This window comes from Erythrolamprus reginae, chromosome 3, assembly GCF_031021105.1.
Source record: "Erythrolamprus reginae isolate rEryReg1 chromosome 3, rEryReg1.hap1, whole genome shotgun sequence".
In the NCBI taxonomy this organism is placed as follows: Eukaryota; Metazoa; Chordata; class Lepidosauria; order Squamata; family Dipsadidae; genus Erythrolamprus; species Erythrolamprus reginae.
In genome coordinates, this window is record NC_091952.1 from 43,161,127 (window position 1) to 43,181,772 (window position 20,646).

The 20,646-nt window shown below is 37.6% G+C and overlaps 2 protein-coding genes across 4 annotated transcripts; both read right to left on the reverse strand.

Annotated features, from left to right (window-relative positions):
- Window positions 1-1,676: 1,676 nt before the first annotated feature.
- Window positions 1,677-2,591, reverse strand: LOC139165310 (probable G-protein coupled receptor 139). The gene has a single exon (XM_070748508.1). It carries the CDS (start codon window positions 2,589-2,591, stop codon window positions 1,677-1,679), a length of 915 nt encoding a protein of 304 aa, XP_070604609.1.
- A 5,034-nt stretch (window positions 2,592-7,625) lies between these two features.
- Window positions 7,626-19,831, reverse strand: TMEM183A (transmembrane protein 183A). Of its 3 annotated transcripts, none has more exons than XR_011558527.1 (9): window positions 19,272-19,767; window positions 19,091-19,180; window positions 18,480-18,638; window positions 18,192-18,351; window positions 15,827-16,007; window positions 14,909-15,013; window positions 12,960-13,034; window positions 11,085-11,240; window positions 7,626-9,911 (listed from the first exon to the last, which is right to left on the reverse strand). XR_011558527.1 is itself a non-coding variant. In XM_070744991.1 (8 exons), exons 1-8 carry the CDS (start codon window positions 19,375-19,377, stop codon window positions 9,729-9,731), a joined length of 1,110 nt encoding a protein of 369 aa, XP_070601092.1. In that variant the 5' UTR covers window positions 19,378-19,831; the 3' UTR covers window positions 7,626-9,728. The 3 variants fall into 3 exon arrangements, 1 of the variants encoding a protein (XP_070601092.1); XR_011558526.1 differs by having other exon boundaries at window positions 9,420-9,911; window positions 14,909-15,008; window positions 19,272-19,469; XM_070744991.1 differs by lacking the exon at window positions 14,909-15,013 and having other exon boundaries at window positions 19,272-19,831.
- Window positions 19,832-20,646: the final 815 nt, after the last annotated feature.

The window sequence follows — 20,646 nt, forward strand, 5'->3', positions numbered from 1 at the left end:
AATACGAGAAGGGAAAAGAAGTTGCGAAACCTCTGTTAAGATGCCTGTTCATGGACATCAGAAATCAGATAATAAATTACTGTGACACAGGAAATTAAATGTATACAGAACTGTTTACACAAACATATTGTCCTCTAATAACAAGTTTATTCAGGATTAATAAAATATGTTAGAGATGTTTAATTTTACTGAAGCAAGCATGTCTTATTTTATCTTTTTTAATCTGCTCTTGTTTTCACTGCCAGGACATTGTTATTTAGTTCTTTAATGTGGCTCTAAGTTCTAGGAAACAAAAAGAGCAATTTGCAGGCTGCATTCAGTCTGCCAGCATATAATTTGCTCCTCTCAAATTCTGTGGGTTGTGGGAGGTCATAAGTCTCAATTTGCCTTACAAAGCTTGATGCAAATTATGCTTTTTCAACATTGTCTCCAGTGAAATCTATTTGTGTTATAAATTGTTGTTTTTGTGGTAAGTCTAGGGAGCTTTGACCATGAGCCATTGTTGTTTACAAAGATTGAGCCAAAGAATGTGTTGAAGAGGTTAGCTTTGACTTTTTCATCATAGCATTCTTTGTTGTTGGGTCCTTTTAGTGGTGGGAGGGGTCTTGAGTCCTTGAGTTTGTTATTTACAAAGTTGCAGAAGGCACAGGTTGGATTTTGTGTGCAGGTTTCCTCGTTTGCTGTGATAGTTGGAGTATTCCATCTTTATTAGGTGGCACATATTTTTGTAGCAGTCTTTGAAGTTAGCTACATAGCCTGCTTTGTTTTTTCACCACAGGGATTTTTTTTTGGATTGTAGCTTCTTTATTGATATGGGTAGTTAGTTTTTCTTGGTTATGGTGGTTATTAGTGGTACATGTAGTCTGATAGTTCTTTAGATTTTGAGCAAGAAGATGTTATAGAGGTCACTGGCTATGTTTACAGCCAGTTAATAGTTTTTGCCAGTCAAGAGTTGAAAGGTCGGGGGGGGGGGATGTAATCTTGATTAAGTAATGAGATTGGTCTATATGAACTAACTTCTTTAGGGTCCTTATTTGGTTTTAAAATTGTTTTAATTTCCGCTTCCTTCCATGACTCTGGAATCCTACCTCCCTTCAATGTTATTAAACAATCTATACATATGTGTTACTGATATCTCTTTCAGTTCTTTATAGTATTCTGCTGTTAATCCATCTGTACCTGGTGATTTTTTACATTTTAATCCTTGTATTACTGTACTTCCATTATCTATGAGTTTCTAATGTTTTTTTAAGTTGTACTTGGGTGTCCCATTAATAAGGTAATTCTTGCAATGGTGTAGATTGAGGCTGAAGTCTATCATACTGTGGTTGCTGTTGGAAAAGGGTTATTTTATTTGTAGTCCATAAATTGCAGTTTTCCTGTTGCAGAATTTGAGGTCAAAGCAGCTGTGGAGTCTAGTATTGTTTGTTACTAGTTGGTCAAGTCCTAGATTGGTAACAGCATTGTATAGGATTGTATGGATGGGTTCAGTCGTGCATTCTTTTTTATTATTTATGTCATTTGGAAGTTGACTGAGAAGATGAGTGGCATGATAGCAGAAGGAATTTAATGCAGAATCAGAAGCTTTATTGTCATTAAAAGGGAATAGTCCATCATTTCTGCAAATAAAACACCTGTGATTTGCAGCTCAATCAAACAATACCACTCCTGCCTATCTAGCTCAATACTGGAAGAACATTCAGTGGATGCTTTCGTTTTGTTGGCCAGTAACACAGTATACTCTGCAAGTATTGGATAAGCTCCTTTCGGAAAGCAGACTGGGTACAAGCGTATAGATACATATTGATAGCAGTGTTAGTCATTTCCAGCATAGTCCCAATATCTGTTACAATATTAATGGTCTTTGAATAATCCTGCCTATCTATGTTATAGTAGGAGGTTTTTATGATGATTTGAGTCACAAACCTGGTGGTGCAGAGACAGGCAAATGTCATTGAAACTGTAACCAAAAGAATGATTGATTTCTTCCAGTTACGAAAATGGGTTGCATTGTGTGGCAAGACTGCCCAAGTGGCACTGTGTACTTTGTTATTGTGGATTATCTGCCTTAGGATGAGGCTGTTCAAGGTGAAGATAATGATGTATGGGATAATGTAGACCACAGAAGTCTGGAACCAGACAAGTCCTTTCACATATGCACTGGGGAGTTCAGGGTTATATTTGCAGACGACGTCTCCCGTACCATTCTCCATTTCTGAATAGTTAGACCAGTAGTGTGGGATGGCCACAGTATAACAGCAAACATGAATCACAACAATAACATGAATTGTTTTTCTGGGAGAAGAGATTTTCATCCTGACCTTGATATTGTTGATTGCAATGAAACGCTCAATGGTGAAAGAAACGATCAGCCAGACAGAAGTGTTAACTGCACCATAGTTGAACACATCCCGCAACGTGCACCAAGGATCTCTGTACCAGAAGGGACTTGTGCAAAAGCATTCCACAATTATCTCAATGCCGACCACAAAAATAAGAACCACTGTGTCAGCCAATGACATAGCCATGAGGAGGTAGCGACTGGAGGTGGAAATAAGGCAGGTTTTTTGACTGAAGATCACTAATGTCATAATGTTTGCTGAAAAATAAAATAACATGCAAAAGTATTTATTTTTGTTGTTGACACCCTCCATGCACTTATTAAGTTCGGGTCCAGCATGCCATATTCCTCTCCCATATGGAAGCTGTGCTACTAAAATTTCCTTATTTATTCATTGGGTATGTTCCCATTGCATCAGCTCATTAAATTATCAAAAGCCTTGTCACAATAAAGATGAGTGCAAATGAGTTAAACTACTACTGTGCTGTTCTCAAAATCTTGCAGAATAAAATGCCAAAAATTCTTCCTCTTTTAAACACAATATTCTTAACAAAAAGCTAATTTTTGATACCTGCTTGCATTGTGTGGCAAGAAAAATAATTAACTATGGGCTTCTCTGCCAGTATCACGCAAGATCACGCAAATTATAATAAAAAAAGATCAAAACAGAATGTTCAAGTGCTCAGTGATTGCAGAAGTTCTGTATAGTAGCTGGAAATTTTCTTTTATTGATTCTAGTCATTATCATTACAGACATATTTGATGTAAACTTAAAATGCAGTTTACATAATTAAACTGAAAATAGTCAGTGAATAGTCACAAATTGAATTCCAATTTGGAATCACAGTACATTGCAATTTATAGGTAACTATTCTAGCTGTTGAGAATCCAAAAACAATGAACTTCTTTCACAGGAGCTTTCTGTTCCTTCCCGTCACTTAGTTATTCCTGTTCTCTTTTCTTCCCTAGATCAAATATCCCAATACATTGCTGGCTCTTGCCCTTCTAACATTGATTGTGCATTAATTTGTACACTATTGGTATTACCTTGCACATCACTTCAAATTTTGCAGCCTTCAACTCCTGTTGTTTCCCCTACTTACATGGAATGCCAATTATGGCTAGAAGAGGATAGAAGACTTTCTTCAGTGTTGTAATCCAGTAATTTGGCTTCATTCTAAAATCCAGACCTTTTTTACAAATGCAGACAGCACCAACCTTGTCTTCTGTTATGAGAGGATAATTCCCTGGTTATCTTCCCTTCCATCTACCATGCTTAAATAAACACTCAATTTATTATAGTATCTATAAATCACTGGTAAATTATTATCTAGTTGCAGATGAGATTATGCGGTAAGAACATAAATCTAAAGAATAGAAAGACACGCTAGCATTGTTTAATTTTAATTACTTGAATTGCATCTAATTATAGAACTACCCATAGTAGTTCCTTATTGAATAAAAAATGTTATTCCCCTCTCCAGTTTATTATTTTAAGAATGGCAAAACCCATTCACTTAAAATATAAAGAAATAATATACAGTACTGCTGAAAAAAAATAAAGGGAACACTCAAATAACACATCCTAGATCTGAATGAATGAAATATTCTCATTGCATACTTTGTTCTGTACAAAGTTGAATGTGCACAGCAGCATGTGTAATTGATTGTCAATCAATGTTGCTTCCTAAGTGGACAGCTTGATTTCACAGAAGTTTGATTTACTTGGAGTTATATTGTGTTGTTTAAGTGTGCCCTTTATTCTTTTTTTGAGCAGTGTATATAAAATACAGTATGAACATGCAGAGATACAATCCAATACTAGTATTCCTATAAAGTTAGGTATAGAAGAGCCAATTTGGTAGTGGAAGTAGATTAGGAACTTTGAAATCATGAGTTCTAGTCTTGCCTTAGGGAGAAGGTCAGATGGGTAACTTTGGGCCAGTCACTCTTTCTCAACCCTAGTAAGATGATACTAGCAAGCCACTACTGAAAAACCGGATAGGTTTCTTCATTAAATCACCAGGAATCAAGACTGATTTGAAGCCACCAAAACCAAAAACTAAAATGTACTTGGGATAAATATTCAACATGATTATGGGCAGATTTAGAGAAAGATGCACCTTCTATTCAATGTGAATATTAAAATCATTTAATGGAAGTCTATTGTATACTATTGCCTGACTACATTGTCTTTCTTTACACTTGGCTACTATATTAAAGGTAACACAGTGTAAGATCTATAAATGAATGTAAGTGGAGAACGCAACTAATATTCACGGGTAACGGTTAATAGGGCAAAGTGATAAACATTAAATGTGGAACTTGCTTATGAAAGAGAAATCTAGATCATCAGTCACATGGCTGATTAAAAAATTAGCTTGATAGCCAAATAAAGCCGCTTGAAGTTTCTGCAATGTAATATTATAAAGACCCTGTAAACTATTATGGTGACATCAGCTCTTTTCCTATAAAATACTGCTAATGCAGTTGGGTAAATCAACAGCATTGCTTCTAGTCATATAATTCTGCATTGCTACTTCCATGTTATTAAATGATGTATTTTTTTTTATCAGTTAGATCTCTTAAGACACAAAATCAATTTGTTTTTATTACCCCAAAGATTAAAGAATAGTGGATACACTGACTGTTGACACCAGTAAAGGAGAATATTTGTAGGTCAGGATTGAAATGAGGGGATTAGATAAAAAAAAAAATATCTAGATTTTTTTGGGGGGATTGGGGAACCAACCAAGCTCAGAGAGGACCAAGGACCTCTCACTAACTGATTTTAATTTGAACTCTTTATGATTTGTGGACCAAAACTTACAGTTTCAAATGAACCCACAGAATTGGGCTTTATTTATCAATTTATGATTAAGTAAAATATGTCTTAGTAGATTCTATGAATCAGAATGACCTGTATGACTCTAAAAAAATACATTGGTGGTACTGTACTATATAATCTAGAAAATTATATGTGAAAAAAATTGGCTGAAAATTCCAACTCTTACACAAAGATTTCAGGACACGAATATATACTAATTATAAAACAAACAAAAAACACCCTAAAAAACTACAGGTAGAAAGTTCACCAGCATTAATGGGTGAAATTAGACAAATTTGTGGTCAAACTAAGAGAGAGATATTGAATATAAGAAAAGTTTTAAAATAATATTTAACTGGATTCTACTTGAAATATTATAGGCCATTTTACACTCCAATTAACACATGTAGTATATTGTATTAAAACTGACAATTCAATCTGAGCATTTTTTAGAGTACAAAGGTAAGTAGTACAGCAAGAAGCTGTGTACAGATGGAAAAAGCTTTTAGGAATGGTAGTTTAATTCATATCTCCTTTTATGCTAACTTGATCATCAATTCTTAATTTGCTTACCTCCTTTCTTCCTATAACCAGCCTATCCTTTACCCAATTACCCCCTACCTATTCTTGGTCACTGAATTGCTTCCTTTCATAACAGATGATAGATAGATAGATAGATAGATAGATAGATAGATAGATAGATAGATAGATAGATAGATTTATGAGCCGCACAACTCTAAAATGGACTCTAGGTGGCGTACATAATAAAACCATGATAACAATAATAATAAACCCCTATAATAAAACCCTAATCACAATAAAACTCCACCCCTAAAAATATTCATCAGTTCTAGGTTGGAGCAGAATACTATAGCTCAATGGTTCCAGCTCTGCCGGTAAAGCCATGTTTTTAAAACTTTTCGGAAAACCAGGGTGGTGGTGGTGGTGCAGATCTCTGGGAGAAGCCGATTCCAATGAGCTGGATCCGTCAGAGAAGACCTTCCCCCGTGGCTTCCCTAGTCAGCATTGCCTGGCCGACGGGACCCAGAGAAGGCCAACCCTGTGGGTTCTGATCGGCCGCTGGGAAGTGCGAGGCAGAAGACAGTCCCATAAATAACCTGGCCTAGGCCATGTAAGGCTTTATAGATGATAACCAACAACTTAAATTGCATCCAGACACCAATAGGAAGCCAGTGCAGCTCACAGCATGTACTTCGGTAGACCCACAACGGCTCACACAGCTGCATTCTGGATCAACTGTAGTCTCTGAACGCTCTTCAAGGGTAGCTCCATGTAGAGCGAATTGCAGTAGTTGAGTCATGAGGTGACAAGGGCATGAGAATCCCTATCCAAATAGGGCCACAACTGATGCACAAGACAAACTTGCGCTAAGATCCTTCTGGCCACAGCTGAGAGATGTTCCAATTTCAGCTGCAGATCCAGGAGGACCCCCAAGTTGTGAATCCTCTCTGAGGGGGTTAAGATCCCTCCCCGAGTTATGGATGGACAGATGGAACAGTCTTTGGGAGGCAAAGTTACAGCCACTCGGTCTTGTCGAGGTTGAGCTTGTGTCTGTTGACTCCTATCCAAATCCTAACTGCCTCCAGGCACCGGCACATCACGTCCACTGCTTCGCTGAATTGACATGAGGTGGAAATGTACAGCTGCTTATCATCAGCATACTGTTGGAAACTCACCCAATGCCATGGGATAATCTCACCCAGCAGTTTCATGTAGATGTTAAACATAAGAGGGGAGAGGACCGACCCCTGAGGCACCCCACAAAGGAGAAGCCTAGGAGTCGACCTCTGCCCCCCTACCAACACGAGTCTGCAGAGAGGGGCAGCATACAAATCTAATAAATAATAAATAAATAGTAAATAAATAAATAAAATAAATAATAATAATGATGATGTGACCAACCAGAGGTAGGAGAGCCACCGTAATATGGTGCCTCTTACTCCCAACCCTCCAATCAGCTCAGGATACCATGGTCCATGGTATCAAAAGCTGCTGAGAGGTCAAGAAGCACCAAGATAGAGGAAAATCCCCCATCTCAGGCCCACCAGAGATCATCCATCAGCACAACCAAAGCAGCTTCAGTGCTGTAGCGTAGCAAGGCCTTTCTTTGTTTCTAAAGGAAACCTTCATTTCTGCACTATATCAAATTAATCACATATCAATGAGAACCACTTTGATATTAGGATGAAGGGGTAGCCTTCATAAAAATTTCAAATCAGGAAACTGAGTTCTATGCCACCTTTAGGCACGAAAACTATTTGGATGACTTTGGGCCAGTCTTTCTCTCGCAGCCCAACCCACCTCACAGAGTTCATTTATTTATTAAATTTACTTGCTGCCCATTTTGTATCCAACAGAGTTGTGGGGAAAACAAGAGGCTGGAATATTAGGTGTTTGCTACCTGGTTATATGTAAAAAAAAGACAATATAAAAATATACTAAATAATTAAACATTAATCTTTATTCATCCATTTTAAACATGAAATGTCTAACCTACCCCAGCATACCTGTAAAATTCATACTTAAGGGAATCAGCACCATTGTTTTTTCTATGCAAGTAATCCTTACTTAAGTGACTACAACTGGGACTAATAACTTGGTCATTAAGCAAAGCAGTTGGTAAATGAAATACTGTATGATTGTGCTTAAAACTTCAGCTTTTCCTTGCTTTACAGACCTATGAATGGATTAGTCAATAGTTACTATTGTAACTGCAGTCTCTAAACTAGGCAGTTATTAAATAAGGGCTACCTATATTCTGTGAAGATATAATCAATAAGTCAACAATCTGAAAGTTCTTTGACATAAATACATGATTTATGACAGTCCTTGGAAACACTTTAATAGGAGTGGTACATTGAAATACTTTTGCATGTGGAAATGAAATCGGTCTCTATTATGTGAATTGTCAATGTTACTAGCTACAAAGGAGGGGTGGTGATTAGTCCTGATTGGCCCCGTATTGGACAGTTTCCAGAATCTTCACACTGAAATGGAACAGGCTGATACAAATATTTGGGGCATGGTCAGATCCATACTATCATAGCAATCAATTTGGCTTCCAGTTCCAGACAATCTACTTCAAAAACTCCTAACTGCCTGATGTTTATATAGGCCCATTTATGGTGAAAATGAACTTTCCAGAGTTGGAACACTCTAAAATAGGCCAGTTTGCACAGGATAAGAATTGGAAAGAATCCTGGAAGTCTACCTGCTCAGGCGGGAACCTATACCACTTCAGACAGATGGTTGTCCTATGTCTTCTTCCAAACCTTTAGTATAGAATACTCAAAACTTCTGGAGGCAAGTCGTCCCACTGATTAGTTGTTCTGTCAGGAATTTTCTTAGTTCAAGGTTCTCTCCTTGATTAGTTTCAATCCATTGCTTCCTGTTCTCCCTTCAGGTGCTTTGGAAAACAGGTTGGCTACTTCTTTGTGGCAGCCCCTGAATATGGCAACACTGCTACCAGGTCACTCCTGGTCCTTCTTTTCATTAAACTAAACAAAATCAATTCCTGCAACCGTTCACGTTTTAGCCTAATAATCTTTGGTGCTCTTCTCTGTACTCTTTTTAGTTTCACCATCATCATCATCTTTATAGCATGACAATGAAAATTGGATGCTATACTCCAAGTGTGATCTTACCAAAGCATTATAAAGCGGTGTTAATACTTCATGTAATCTTGATTCTATTCCAATTAATGCAGACTAGGACTGTGTTGGCTCTTTTTTAGCAGCTGCAGCAGCCTGCTGGCTCATATTTAAGTGATTGTCCACTAGGACTCCAAGTTCCCTCTTGCAGTTACTAATATTGAGCAATATACCATTACTTGCCTAAATGTTGAACCTTATTTTTTTCAACACTGAGTATCATTTTGTTAGCTAGGGCCCAATGTTCAAGTCTGTCAAGAGCCTTCTGTATATTAAGCCTATCTTCTGGAATGTTCGCCATTCCTGCCAGCTTGGTATCATCTGCAAAGTTCCGCATCTCAGGCAAATCATTGATGAAGATGTTTATGAGTACTGGGCCTAAGATCAGGTGTCCCACTGCAAACCTCCCTCCATGTAGATGCAGTTCCATTAACAACTATAAGATAAGTGCAGTTCATCAGCCAGTTTTGAATCCATCTGGTAGTGGTGCTGTCTTACCCACATTTTTCTATCTTTTCAGGAAGTAGGTTCTGGTCTACTTTATCAAATGCTGAATGAAGTCCAAGTAAATTATATCCACTTTGTCAAATGATGCAGTCAAATTTATCAGGCATGTTTGTTTTTCAGAAACCCATGTTGGCTTTTGGTTACACATTTCTGCTGTGTTTTGTTATCAAAGACCAAAAGGACAAATTTCATTAGCACCAAAATATTTGCAGATGAATTATTTTTCATATATTAAAATGCTTTACAGAAGTTATTTCTAATCTTACTAGCACAAATTATTTTTCCCAAGAGGTGATTAAACATATACACGGACTGGCTTATCAAATCGTGTTGTTTATGGATATAGCACAGAATATAATTTATGATGTAAACTTGGGAGTCTTCAGATGTGTGAAGATGGAAACTCTGGATGCCACCAATCAAACAGATGCACACTGTGCACAGGGTCCATTACCACCTGCATCCCATGGTCAAATCTGGGTTTCTTGCCACTCCATATAGGAGAATCATGGAATACTAATTTCACTCTGTGGTGCCGCATGTCAGTGCTCACATTTATTGTGAACTGCAAAAGAAAAAAAAGAGGCTATTCAATAACTTGGATCACACAGGATTCCTTAACTCCAAAATCAAATGGCATTTTATTCGATGTTTTAAAACTGATTTTGTCTGTAGATATTTTAAAAATGAACTGTATCTTTGAGAAAGTCCCTCCAAGCAATACAGTATTTGCTTTTCCTAAAACATTATACAGTAGTCTATAATAAAATCACATGTGGTAGCCGTTCCTTATTGGACTATTCAATACAATTTTCTAAGTTGTATTTTTCTTATCTGTGCCTGCTTGAAGACTTTTCTATTTCAAAAATACAGGCAGTCCTATTTAATGACCATTTCTTCAGGAACCGTTCAAAGTTATGGCAGTGTTGAGCAAATGGCACTTATGTACAATCTCTGAAATTATTGGGAGGGGTTTTTTTTAGAAATGCTGTGATGTCTCATGTTATCAAAATTCAGGCACTTGGCAGTCTGGCCACATTTATGACCACAAAAGCGCTTCAACTCTCCACCTGCCTGTCTCCCCACCCATCTCTATCCTTTTGGCTGCCCTATGCAGCAACACTCTTTGGGCAGCAGCATTAGGGCTGAAAGAGAGGGCTGGGGTCTTTGTCAGTCTCAGTCAGCTGCCACAGGCCTCTGGGCCTCTACTTCAGCCTCAACACTACTGTGGAGCTGCCTTAAGCTAGGTTCTGCAGTCAGCCTCCTGGTAGGTTTCAAAACACCTCATCAACGTTCCAACGCATTGTGAGAATGAGCAAGCAACCTTTGAGAAGAAGTTCTAGCACTGCCAGAAGCTGCCTCAAATAGGCCAAAGTGGGTGCTCATCAGTAGTTGAAGGAAGACAGTGAAGGTCAGCTGGGTGTGACAGGGCCTGTGGAGCACTGGATGGTAGAGCAGTTAAAGTGGAGGCAGTTTGCACAGGGCAGAAGTGAGAGATCTTTGTTTAAAGTCTTCACCTAATGACCACAATTGGGACTTATTGCTACACAGTACACTGATATGATGTTTCTCTTATCAATCACTTTGCTTAGCGATGGAAATTCTGATCCCAATTAGAGCTGTAATCCAAAAACTACCAGTACAATACTTCAAATTTAGAAACTATTTGGTCAAGATTAAGTGAACAAAATTCCTGATATAAAGACTGGAAAATTAGTAAAGAAATCACAATACTTACCAATGTAACTGTCATGCCCATTATTATAGGAATATATATAAAGTCGATAGTAGTTATCTGCAACAGACAGCAGTCTTGGTCAGGGTTCATGTGGACATCTGCATACCGGACAGGCGGTTGAAGTGGTTTCAAACATTTATTCTTGAGCTTGGGAAACTCCAGAGAAATATTTCATTCCGTTAACCAAAAACTGATTCCATTTCTACAAACTTTCAAATTACATGCTTGGAGAAGAATTAGGTACAAGATCAGGAGAATTTGTAGGCCTGTCTTTGAGGGATTGACTTATATATGTTAATACATATATATATTTAGAAAATAACATGACATTTAATCTTGGCTATAAGATTTCTTATATAAGAGTCCTCGAAGGGGGTGGTATACTAACTAACTAACTAACTAACTAACTAACTAACTAACTAACTAACTAACTAACTAACTAACTAACTAATAAGATTGTTGCATTTGTCTGAGTATGGGCTCTTGCTTTTGCTATGGATATGATTTCAGATGACTAAGTGTAGTCCGAATATGACACATAGTAGCCAGTAAGATTAACAGCACATTGAATTAATAAGCAACAGCACTGATATATTTTAAGTAAACTCCCAAAAATTTCTATCTATAGGAGTTACCTTTAGAGGAAATAAACCTATTGGGACTATTTCACTCAAGTTTGATATTAACAACACACCCTCGCAATTACAAATTTTATGCAGTTTATATCAACTTTACTACATGCTATATCATGCTGTTTTGTCTCTTTTGAAGGTTCTGGGGGAAAATGTACATTTTGCAGCCCAATTTCAATAGAATGTTCCAACTTGGTAAGAACAGCACTAGCTTAATCACTAGCAAGGAAAATGAACAGATTGGGCAGCAATGCATTTTTACAAAATACCCAAAATTCGTCACTATTCCCCATTATGAATAGTTCATTTTTTTGACTGTAATCTGTTGTGGTTAGCTCTGGCCCAGCTCCTGCCCCAAGGACTGTGGATGTGGGGGAGACATCCACATGCTGCAGGCCTGTTTTGCTCCCGGTGGAATCTGCTTATGAAGGCTACTCTGACCAAGATGATATGAGTGACAGGGAGGAGGAGAGTGTGGCAGACAGCTCAGAAGGATATCACTTATCTAGCTCCTCCTTGGATTCTGAACAAGAGTTAATGATACAGCCACGCATGAGGAGAGCGATGCATAGGCAGCAACAACTGAGAGATTATTATCGAAGAAAATGAGGCCACCTATGGTTGGGTGGGGCTGTGGTAATTAGTGAGGCTGCTATAAATAGCAGCCTGTGGGTTTGGCCATTGTGGAGGATTATCTGATCATTGTGTTTTGTGACTGCTTTACTGACTTTGACCTTTTGTGTGCTGATTTTTCCCCGCTTTGAAACTAAACCAGAGCAAAGTGTGTTTCACTTTGTGAAAGAAGAAGGACTGTGAATTGCCTCACAGCTGCAAGCTAAGTATCTCAGAACTGATAAGGGACTTGTACAAATTACCAGTTTGTTTAGAGACAAGTGCTCTTTGCTATCCAAAAAAGTGCTTCGTTTATTTGTATTTTCAGTATAAAGAACGTATGTATGTCTGAAATTGTATCTGTGCATTTTCGGGAGGATTCTACCAGAGATCTCGACAGAACAGTAATCTAGACCAGTGTTTCCCAACCTTGGCAACTTGAAGATATTTGGACTTTAACTCCCAGAAGAAGTCCAAATATCTTCAAGTTGCCAAGGTTGGGAAACACTGATCCAGACATGCATCTTGCCAAACAAGATACATTCTATTATATGTAACATGAAGTTACAAATGCGTGAGGTATTCTAAAATATGAAATTTTGACATTAATACAAATATTTAGCGTTCATACCTGCCTTTGGAATTTGAAACTGAATTCCCACAGTGAAGACTGCTGATTAATCCTTTTAGACCAGAAGAGCAGGCACTAGTTGAGCAAAAGAGAAAGAGTTGTGGTCTGTGGATATAGTGTTATACAGATATAAAGCATTAGGCTTCCAACTTCTTTGGAATGAAGATCTTGGATTATTGAACATAAATGTATTTAAACAATCCAGTCTGGAGTTTCTATACTTTAACAAATTGCTTTGAGGATAAAGTAAATAACACTGGCATCAATTTCAAAAAACGATATCATTGTATTATAACTGTGTGCTACTTTTTTGGAAGATAAATAGATACATAGAAATAAAGCGAAAGCTTTCCACAACTGAATCTAGAGATAATTATTTCAAAATATTTCTAAGAATCACTCATTATTTGCTTGATCAAGAAAAAAATCAAGACACTATGAAAACTATTGCCTTACAGAAAAGCGCAGACATTCCAGATTTTTAGGGATAAGAAAACTATTATACAAGATGCCAATTCACAACTTTATTAATTCAAATCCATTAGATTTGAAATGGCACTGAAATGGCACTCTAATGATAGAAAGTGAAGAGGCACTAAAGAGCCTTTTGATGTGGGTGAAGGAAGAAAATGCAAAAGCTGGCTTGAAACTCAAAATTAAGACAACTAAGATCATGGCACCTTGCCCTCTCATTTCATGGCACATAGATGGGGAAGAAAGGGAGATAGTGAGAGATTTTATTTTCCTGGGCTCCAAGATCACTGCAGATGGGGACTACAGCCAAGAAATTAAAAGACATTTGCTCCTGGGGAGGAAAGCTATGGAAAATCTAGACAGCATACTAAAAAAGCAGAGACATCACCCTACCTACAAAAGTGTATATAGTGAAGGCTATGGTTTTCCCAGTTGCAATGTATGGCTGTGAAAGTTAGACCATAAGGAAGGCTGAGGGACAAAGAATTGAGCCCTTTGAACTATAGTGCTGGAGAAGACTCCTGTGAGTCAGTCCTAGAGATCAACCCAGACTGCTCTTTAGAAGGCCAGATCCTGAATATGAAACTGAAATATTTTGGCTACCTAATGAGAAGGAAAGACTCACTGGAAAAGAGCCTAATGTTGGGAAAGATTGAGGGCAAAAGAACGGGATGGTCAAGAATGAGGAGGCTGGATGGAGTTACTGAAGCAGGCGGCATGAGCTTAAAGGGACTCCGGGAGATGGTAGAGGACAGAAAGGCCTGGAGGAACATTGCCCATGGGGTTGTGATGGGTTGGGCACAACTTCGCAACTAACAAGATTTGAAAAGTAAATATCACCTTATGACAAAAGCTGTTTAAGAATGAATATATCAATATAATCCAAGTTTAATTGTTTATCCTTTTATTGGTTTTATTATAATTTATTTGTGTTGATTGTTGTGAGCCAGAGATATTGGGAACTGAGCAGTATACAAGTTTAAATAAATTAATAAACAAAAGCAGATCTTGCTAACGTAACAACTGATAGAATATTCTTTCTTTTATCAAAAGAAAGTCTAGATATATACAGCAATATTACTTTTTTTTACTATAGGAGTAAGCATCTCATCTTTATAAAGCAAATTATTACAGGTGCGTGTGAGTAACCCTTATTTAGTGAGCACAGGCAACATGGTCACTAAGAGAAATTGCAACTATGCTTATAATTTTACTTCAGCTTTCCTTTGCTTTATATATATGAGGAAGTTATAAATGCAAGGATTGGTCACAAAGTTACCTTTTTATTACTGCCATAACTGTGAATAGTTGCTAAATAAGGCAGTCACTAAAGAGGGCTACCTGCATTAGATTCAGAGGGATGCAGCTAGTGGAATTAGCCTTCTTGTCTGTGAAGCCTGGAATATTAGTTAAAAGCAGGAAAGTAGCTTAAGAATTTCCTAAGACATAGATAATCCACATGCCAGCTGTCCTACCCTTCAGATGTGTACCAACTGGTATGCTGCTCCAAACAGTGGATCTGTCTTTAAGGGCAACTTTTGCTGACACCACAACAGCTCCAGTGTCCCACAGAAGCTACACTGAGAAAGAGAAAGGGAAATTAAATAGGAAAAAAGCTGGATTCAGTAACCAAAAAGAAAAATATCAGTCTCTTCCTACTTTGCATGCTCAACGTTTGTGGTGAATTCCACAAATGAGAAGAGATTCTAAATTAATAAAAACAAAGTCTAAGCATACAGGCTCTTTGACTATATAGTGTACAAAGATAGTGCCACGCACATATGTGCACTTCAACAATTGTAAGGAACAACTGAATCATTTATTGTTTTTGGAATGTAACCAAATTTGTAACTGTTACTGCAATACAGATTTTTTACATTTAATTTCCTTTTTAAATGCCAATTTTACCCACAAAAGGATATACAAATTGTTAGTATGATACTAACTGTGGACACCAAAGCCGTTGTGATGTGAATACAAAGCATTTACGATGAAAATCAATTTTTTGTGCTGGATTGGATATCAACTAAACACACCTTAATGAGCTGACTTTATTTTGTAATATAAGTGGTAAACTGCTTGATCCAGATGTTAAACATCATTTACCGGTATCTTATTGCTTAAAAATGTATCTCAAACACCAAATCAAAAATAATAAACTTATTTTAAGATTCAACATTTTGATTTCTGCATTGGTAGAAGAAACAGCCAAGCCCAATAAACCTAAAACATTATTAACAAGCTTGTAGAGGTCTAAAAAGCCATTCCTTGTAAAGACAACATCTGTCTAAAATATGTACTGGGAAGTGGGCCCATTTGCATGCTTTTCACTAACTTGAAAGAAATCTGCTAATACTCTGTGGAGTAACTCTTCTTCTCAAAATATTACTTACTTTTGAATTTTTTAGACTGGTTGGAGTAGCCTCTGGGATAGTTGGATTTCTGGATATCCGGGAAACAAAAGGTCTGTACGTATGGTATAACGAACGAATTACACATGCACGAAGGCAGTACATCTTTTCCATTGATTCTGGCTGTAAACGGATTGGGAGGAATGCACTCCTATTGTAATGCCTAAATAAGAAAAATTAAAATTGTAAGAAAAAGATAGGGATGAAATAGTACATGCTATGCATTCTGAGAATATGCCATTGAAATTTGGAAGCATAACAGCTAACTTTGGTGGTATTTTTTTCAAAGTAAAGGATAAGAATAGAAGCAAGAGGCATTTGGTAAGCAAATTGTTTAAATTCTCACTTTTAACTGCCTCTGTGATGCTTATGAAATCATACTGTTAGTTATTATAGCACTGAAATTGCATTGAAGGGGGAGTAAAGGTCTCCTGCCAACATTTCCATGTTTAATTCCTCGAAAACAAACTAATAACAGTAATGTAGTGCAGTTCTAACCTTTATCATCCATCATTGTAAACTACAGACCTTCAAAAAGCAAAGATGTAGCTTCTGAACTGTCATAGCAAAGAGGTTGGAAGGTATTCTGGTTGAATGTTCCAACTAGCATAATGCCTCTTCTCTAATTCTCATTAATCTATTTTTATTAAATGTTTCATTTTTTTTCTTTATGAGCTGCATTCAAGCACTCTCCTATAGGTTAAATAATATTTCTAGGCCATCTATATCCTGCTAAAACTCTTATTCCCATAATCTTTGTAGTTAGGTGAAACAATTTGTGTACCAAGGTACCTCAAATGGACTAACAGAATGTGTCTGGACTCCAGAACTCACAATTTCCTTAAAATTGAAATCCATCCTTAAAATTTGCCATTGAAAATGGCAAATTTTAAAAATATTTTATGACATAATACAAAATATCGCAGCACATTTCCTCTGGTCAACTTTGTCAACTACTGATATTTGACTGTGCCATGTACTTCAACAGGCAGGTATATTTCTGAATATTTTTCTGAATTGAGGCTCAGTCATTGAGGAATCTGATAAGGAAATAGTTCTGAAATAATGACCCAATAGATCACGGGTTGCCAGCTAAAAGTCTGATGTTACGCATTATTGTGTTTACCTAAAAGAAAGACTAGCTTGAATTCAATTTCCTGCTGAAGGATTAGAGAAGGAAAAAATTATAAAAACAGAAAACTTCCTGCATAATGCCCTTTCTTATCAATATAGCACTGCCCATTTTAATGGAAACCATTTCTGTAAATTTATATTATATGCAAAGAAGGACCATATGATTCATTTTCTATCATGCAATAGTCATCAATCTAATCTGTTAAACTGATTCAAGGAAATCCATGCAATTACTTAAATTATATAATGGAAGTTGATTTCGTAGCAACAGAAGTTCTGCAAGTCTAAAGAACTGTAGCAATTAATAATTTACGAGCTCTCAAGTACCTTCCTATGAATCCCAAATTCTCTTTGACAATAATGCAGTTTTGTTTCTATACCATATGTATATTTTGTAATCCATATTCCCAATTATATATGCATATTTTATACAGCTATGCGGGCTTTGGATTCAAACACAAAAAAACACTTTGGAGTGTCAGAATGTAAACACATTACTTTTTGCAAACAAATAACCTTAAACAGTTGCATAGTTTTCTGTGGTTGTGTGGCAATTACTGTGCAATACCAGGAAAAGTGTTCCTTGGTCATGAAGTTGCAGACAAATGTTCCCCCACATGCTATGGAAACATAGAAGACTGACAGCAGAAAAAGACCTCATGGTCCATCTAGTCTGATATGAGATACCTTTTTATATCAAATTTGAATGAGGCACAGCTCTAATATTCTGATGTACCATATGTTCTCTCTTACCATTGTAATAAAAAAGCATATAAAAAAATCAGTGGACAGGTCTGGGAAAATTATATCTCAGAACAAAATACAGTAGAACCTCTGGTCACGACAATAATTCATTCTATAACTTTGGTCACAATCCAATTTGATTGTGACCCAAACCTAATTTTGGAAATTACAAAATAAATAAATAAATATTTTTTTTAAAAATGGCACCAAAAAAAAAATATTGTGAATTTTTTGGCCGGAACCCAATTTGGCCATAGTCAGAAGCATTTGTGATCAGAGGTTCTACTGTACATCATTAAGTATTGAAATGCTGATCTTTTATACTCAAATTCCTATACACACATAAGGCTGTCTATCACAAATAATCTATAAAAAGCCCCTCAACTATTAACATATAGTTACAATGTAGAAAAAAGGGTGATTCGACAGAAAAAAAAATATAGAAAAAAGTTTCTACAAGCTGTCATACCTTCTATAAAGCCTTGTCCAGAATACAGCTGTACAAGTAACAGTCCAGGCCCTTTTGCAAATTAGAGAAAAACTCACAGTATCTTCTGGACGTATATAGGATGCCAACATCAACCATATGTCAATTGGATATTCTTTGCCTACCGTATCCTCGAAGCTTTCTGAAATAAAAAACAAGCAATGTAACTCGCCATGCTTCAAGAAGAAAGCAGCATGATTTTATTCAGATATAAAAGTATTTTATTATTAAAGTGAAATTATGTTAAAGTAACAAAACAATAGATCTCACCTTTATGTCTCTTACTTTTCTTTTTTCTATCAGACATGAAATATTCATCAGTGGTGAAATATTTAGAATCCATTTCATCACCACTGTCACAGGACTCTGCCACAGAGAGTATTTCATCAGTGGGTACAAAAGATGCTTCCAAACCACAGAGTGATTTCACTATAATCATAAATAAATGGAAGAATTTCAGATGTAAGAATTAGCAGAGGTCCTAGAATCAAGAGTGTAAAATAAACCCATGTTGATAATTTAAACCACCAGAGAAGAAACAATTGGAAAAATAGGAAGGATCTTCTTTTGGGGGTCAGTAGGCACAAAGAAAGGTGTTGGAAGGTCATCCTGCCATGGGCGCACCTGCATGTCCGTATGCGATTTTGATACCTGCCCAGGTGCAGTCGCATAATTGCGCTGGGGAATTCTAGGAGTTGAAGTCCAAATATCTTCCAGTTGCCAAGGTTGGGAAACACTGGTCTACTGCTCCAAATGTTCTCAGAAGCCTGCCTCTACACTAGATTCGAACTCATAACCTCCTGATTGTGAGGCGAGAGCTCCCCCTCCAGGCCTTTTAAAGTTTTTTTAAAAAACCGTGATCATTTTCGGCTAAAACTCACCTTCCTGTTGCACGGCGTTGGCCACGGCCTTCTTGACGCGTCCAGATTTCACCACGGCAGGATCCGAATTGGCGTAGTCGGCCACGGTCACTGCGAAAAAAAGAAAGCGGCTGTTTTGAGGGGAGCTGCTCAGAGGACAATGGCCGCCCACGACGCCCCGGGCCTCCTCTTCGCTACTCACTCCGCTCCAAGCAGACGTCTTCGGCCCGAAATTTGAGGCGCTTGCGAGCCCCGCGCTTGCGCATGGCGGCCTGAGGTGCCACTACCGGACGGTCTCGGGGTGCCATTTCGTCAGCGACGGCCGAAGGGCTGAGCCTACCGGGTCGCCTTGACGAAGCTCCTCAGCCATCCCGGCCCTACCGGCATAGTGACCTACCGACAGAAGCAGTTCTCGCGCTACCCAGAAACACCTCGGCTCGGACGAAGGGACTCGACGATCCGACTGCGCCCGCGGAGGCGTCATTAATTTGAGACGGGAGGCGGATTCCTGGCCGGGCGTGGCGGAAACGCTCTTGTCTCCTGGCTGAGAGGCGCCCTCGGATTAGTTTGAATTTTCTCACACGCGGTGTTGGGTTTTGAGGGCCGGTGGGTGGCACTCTATTTTCTCCCTCACATCGCAGTGGGTCATCTCTATCCTGTAGGCTTTGGCCATTCTCGGCCTTGAATTTTCTCACTCCAAGAATGGCACGGCAGGCAGCGTGCTTGTTCAATTTGTAGTCGTGAATTAAATACTCTCCCGCCTCCGGTCGTTTTTGACGTTGCTTTATAAAAGAAAGAGGCGAGAAAGGTACCGTAATTTCACAGCAGTGCACAAAACTGCATTACTGTATCCCTTTCCTCCCACTTAGGACTGTATGGCTGTAACTTGTTGCTTGTATCCTAATATTTTTATTAATGTTGTACCACGTGATTCTTGACAAATGTTCCTTGTGTGTCAAATCACACTTGGGGAATAAAGAATTCTATTCTATTCTATTGTACTGTAACAATACTTGACAAATGTATGTTTTCTTTTATTTTGGGTATAGATTTTTTTTATTGTTTTTCACTCCTTGCAAAAGATTCCAATTTACACATTACAATGCACTGGCTGGAATTCATGGAAATTGTAGTCTAATCTAGATATCACCAGGATGAGTCACTTCAACTAACAAAACATAAAATAAATTTTGGGATATGTTATAAACATAAAACTTCCACACTTCCCTTAAGAAGGTCACAATAATGCTCAGATAAAACCTTACCTGGTACTGTAGATTAGTAACGTGAATTATTTTAAGAAATTCAGACAGAAACAATAGAGTTCTTTTCCCAAGTCCTGGCATAATATAAAACATTTTGGTTCTGTATAATTCTGTAGGTAAATTTTTCACAGTTGTAATTCCAACTTTGCTTGCCAAGTCCCCTAAAATATTTGACACAATGTTTTCCTCTGTTCTGGCTCATTTAGAGGGTACAAGTCTCTTTCATATTTTGGGATTCTTCTTGTCTCAAAGCACTGGCACTGACATCAAGAAAAGAAACTACCCAGATTTCACTATGAGCTTCAGTCACAT

Coding starts and splice junctions, on each gene's coding strand:
- TMEM183A (XM_070744991.1), bottom strand. CDS start 19,377: ATGGCACCCCGAGACCGTCCGGTAGTGGCACCTCAGGCCGCCATGCGC. Junction 18,639..19,090: donor CAACGCCGTGCAACAGGAAG/GTGAGTTTTAGC, acceptor TTATGATTATAG/TGAAATCACTCTGTGGTTTG. Junction 9,912..11,084: donor TGGGCATGACAGTTACATTG/GTAAGTATTGTG, acceptor TTTCTTTTGCAG/TTCACAATAAATGTGAGCAC.
- LOC139165310 (XM_070748508.1), bottom strand. CDS start 2,591: ATGACATTAGTGATCTTCAGTCAAAAAACCTGCCTTATTTCCACCTCC.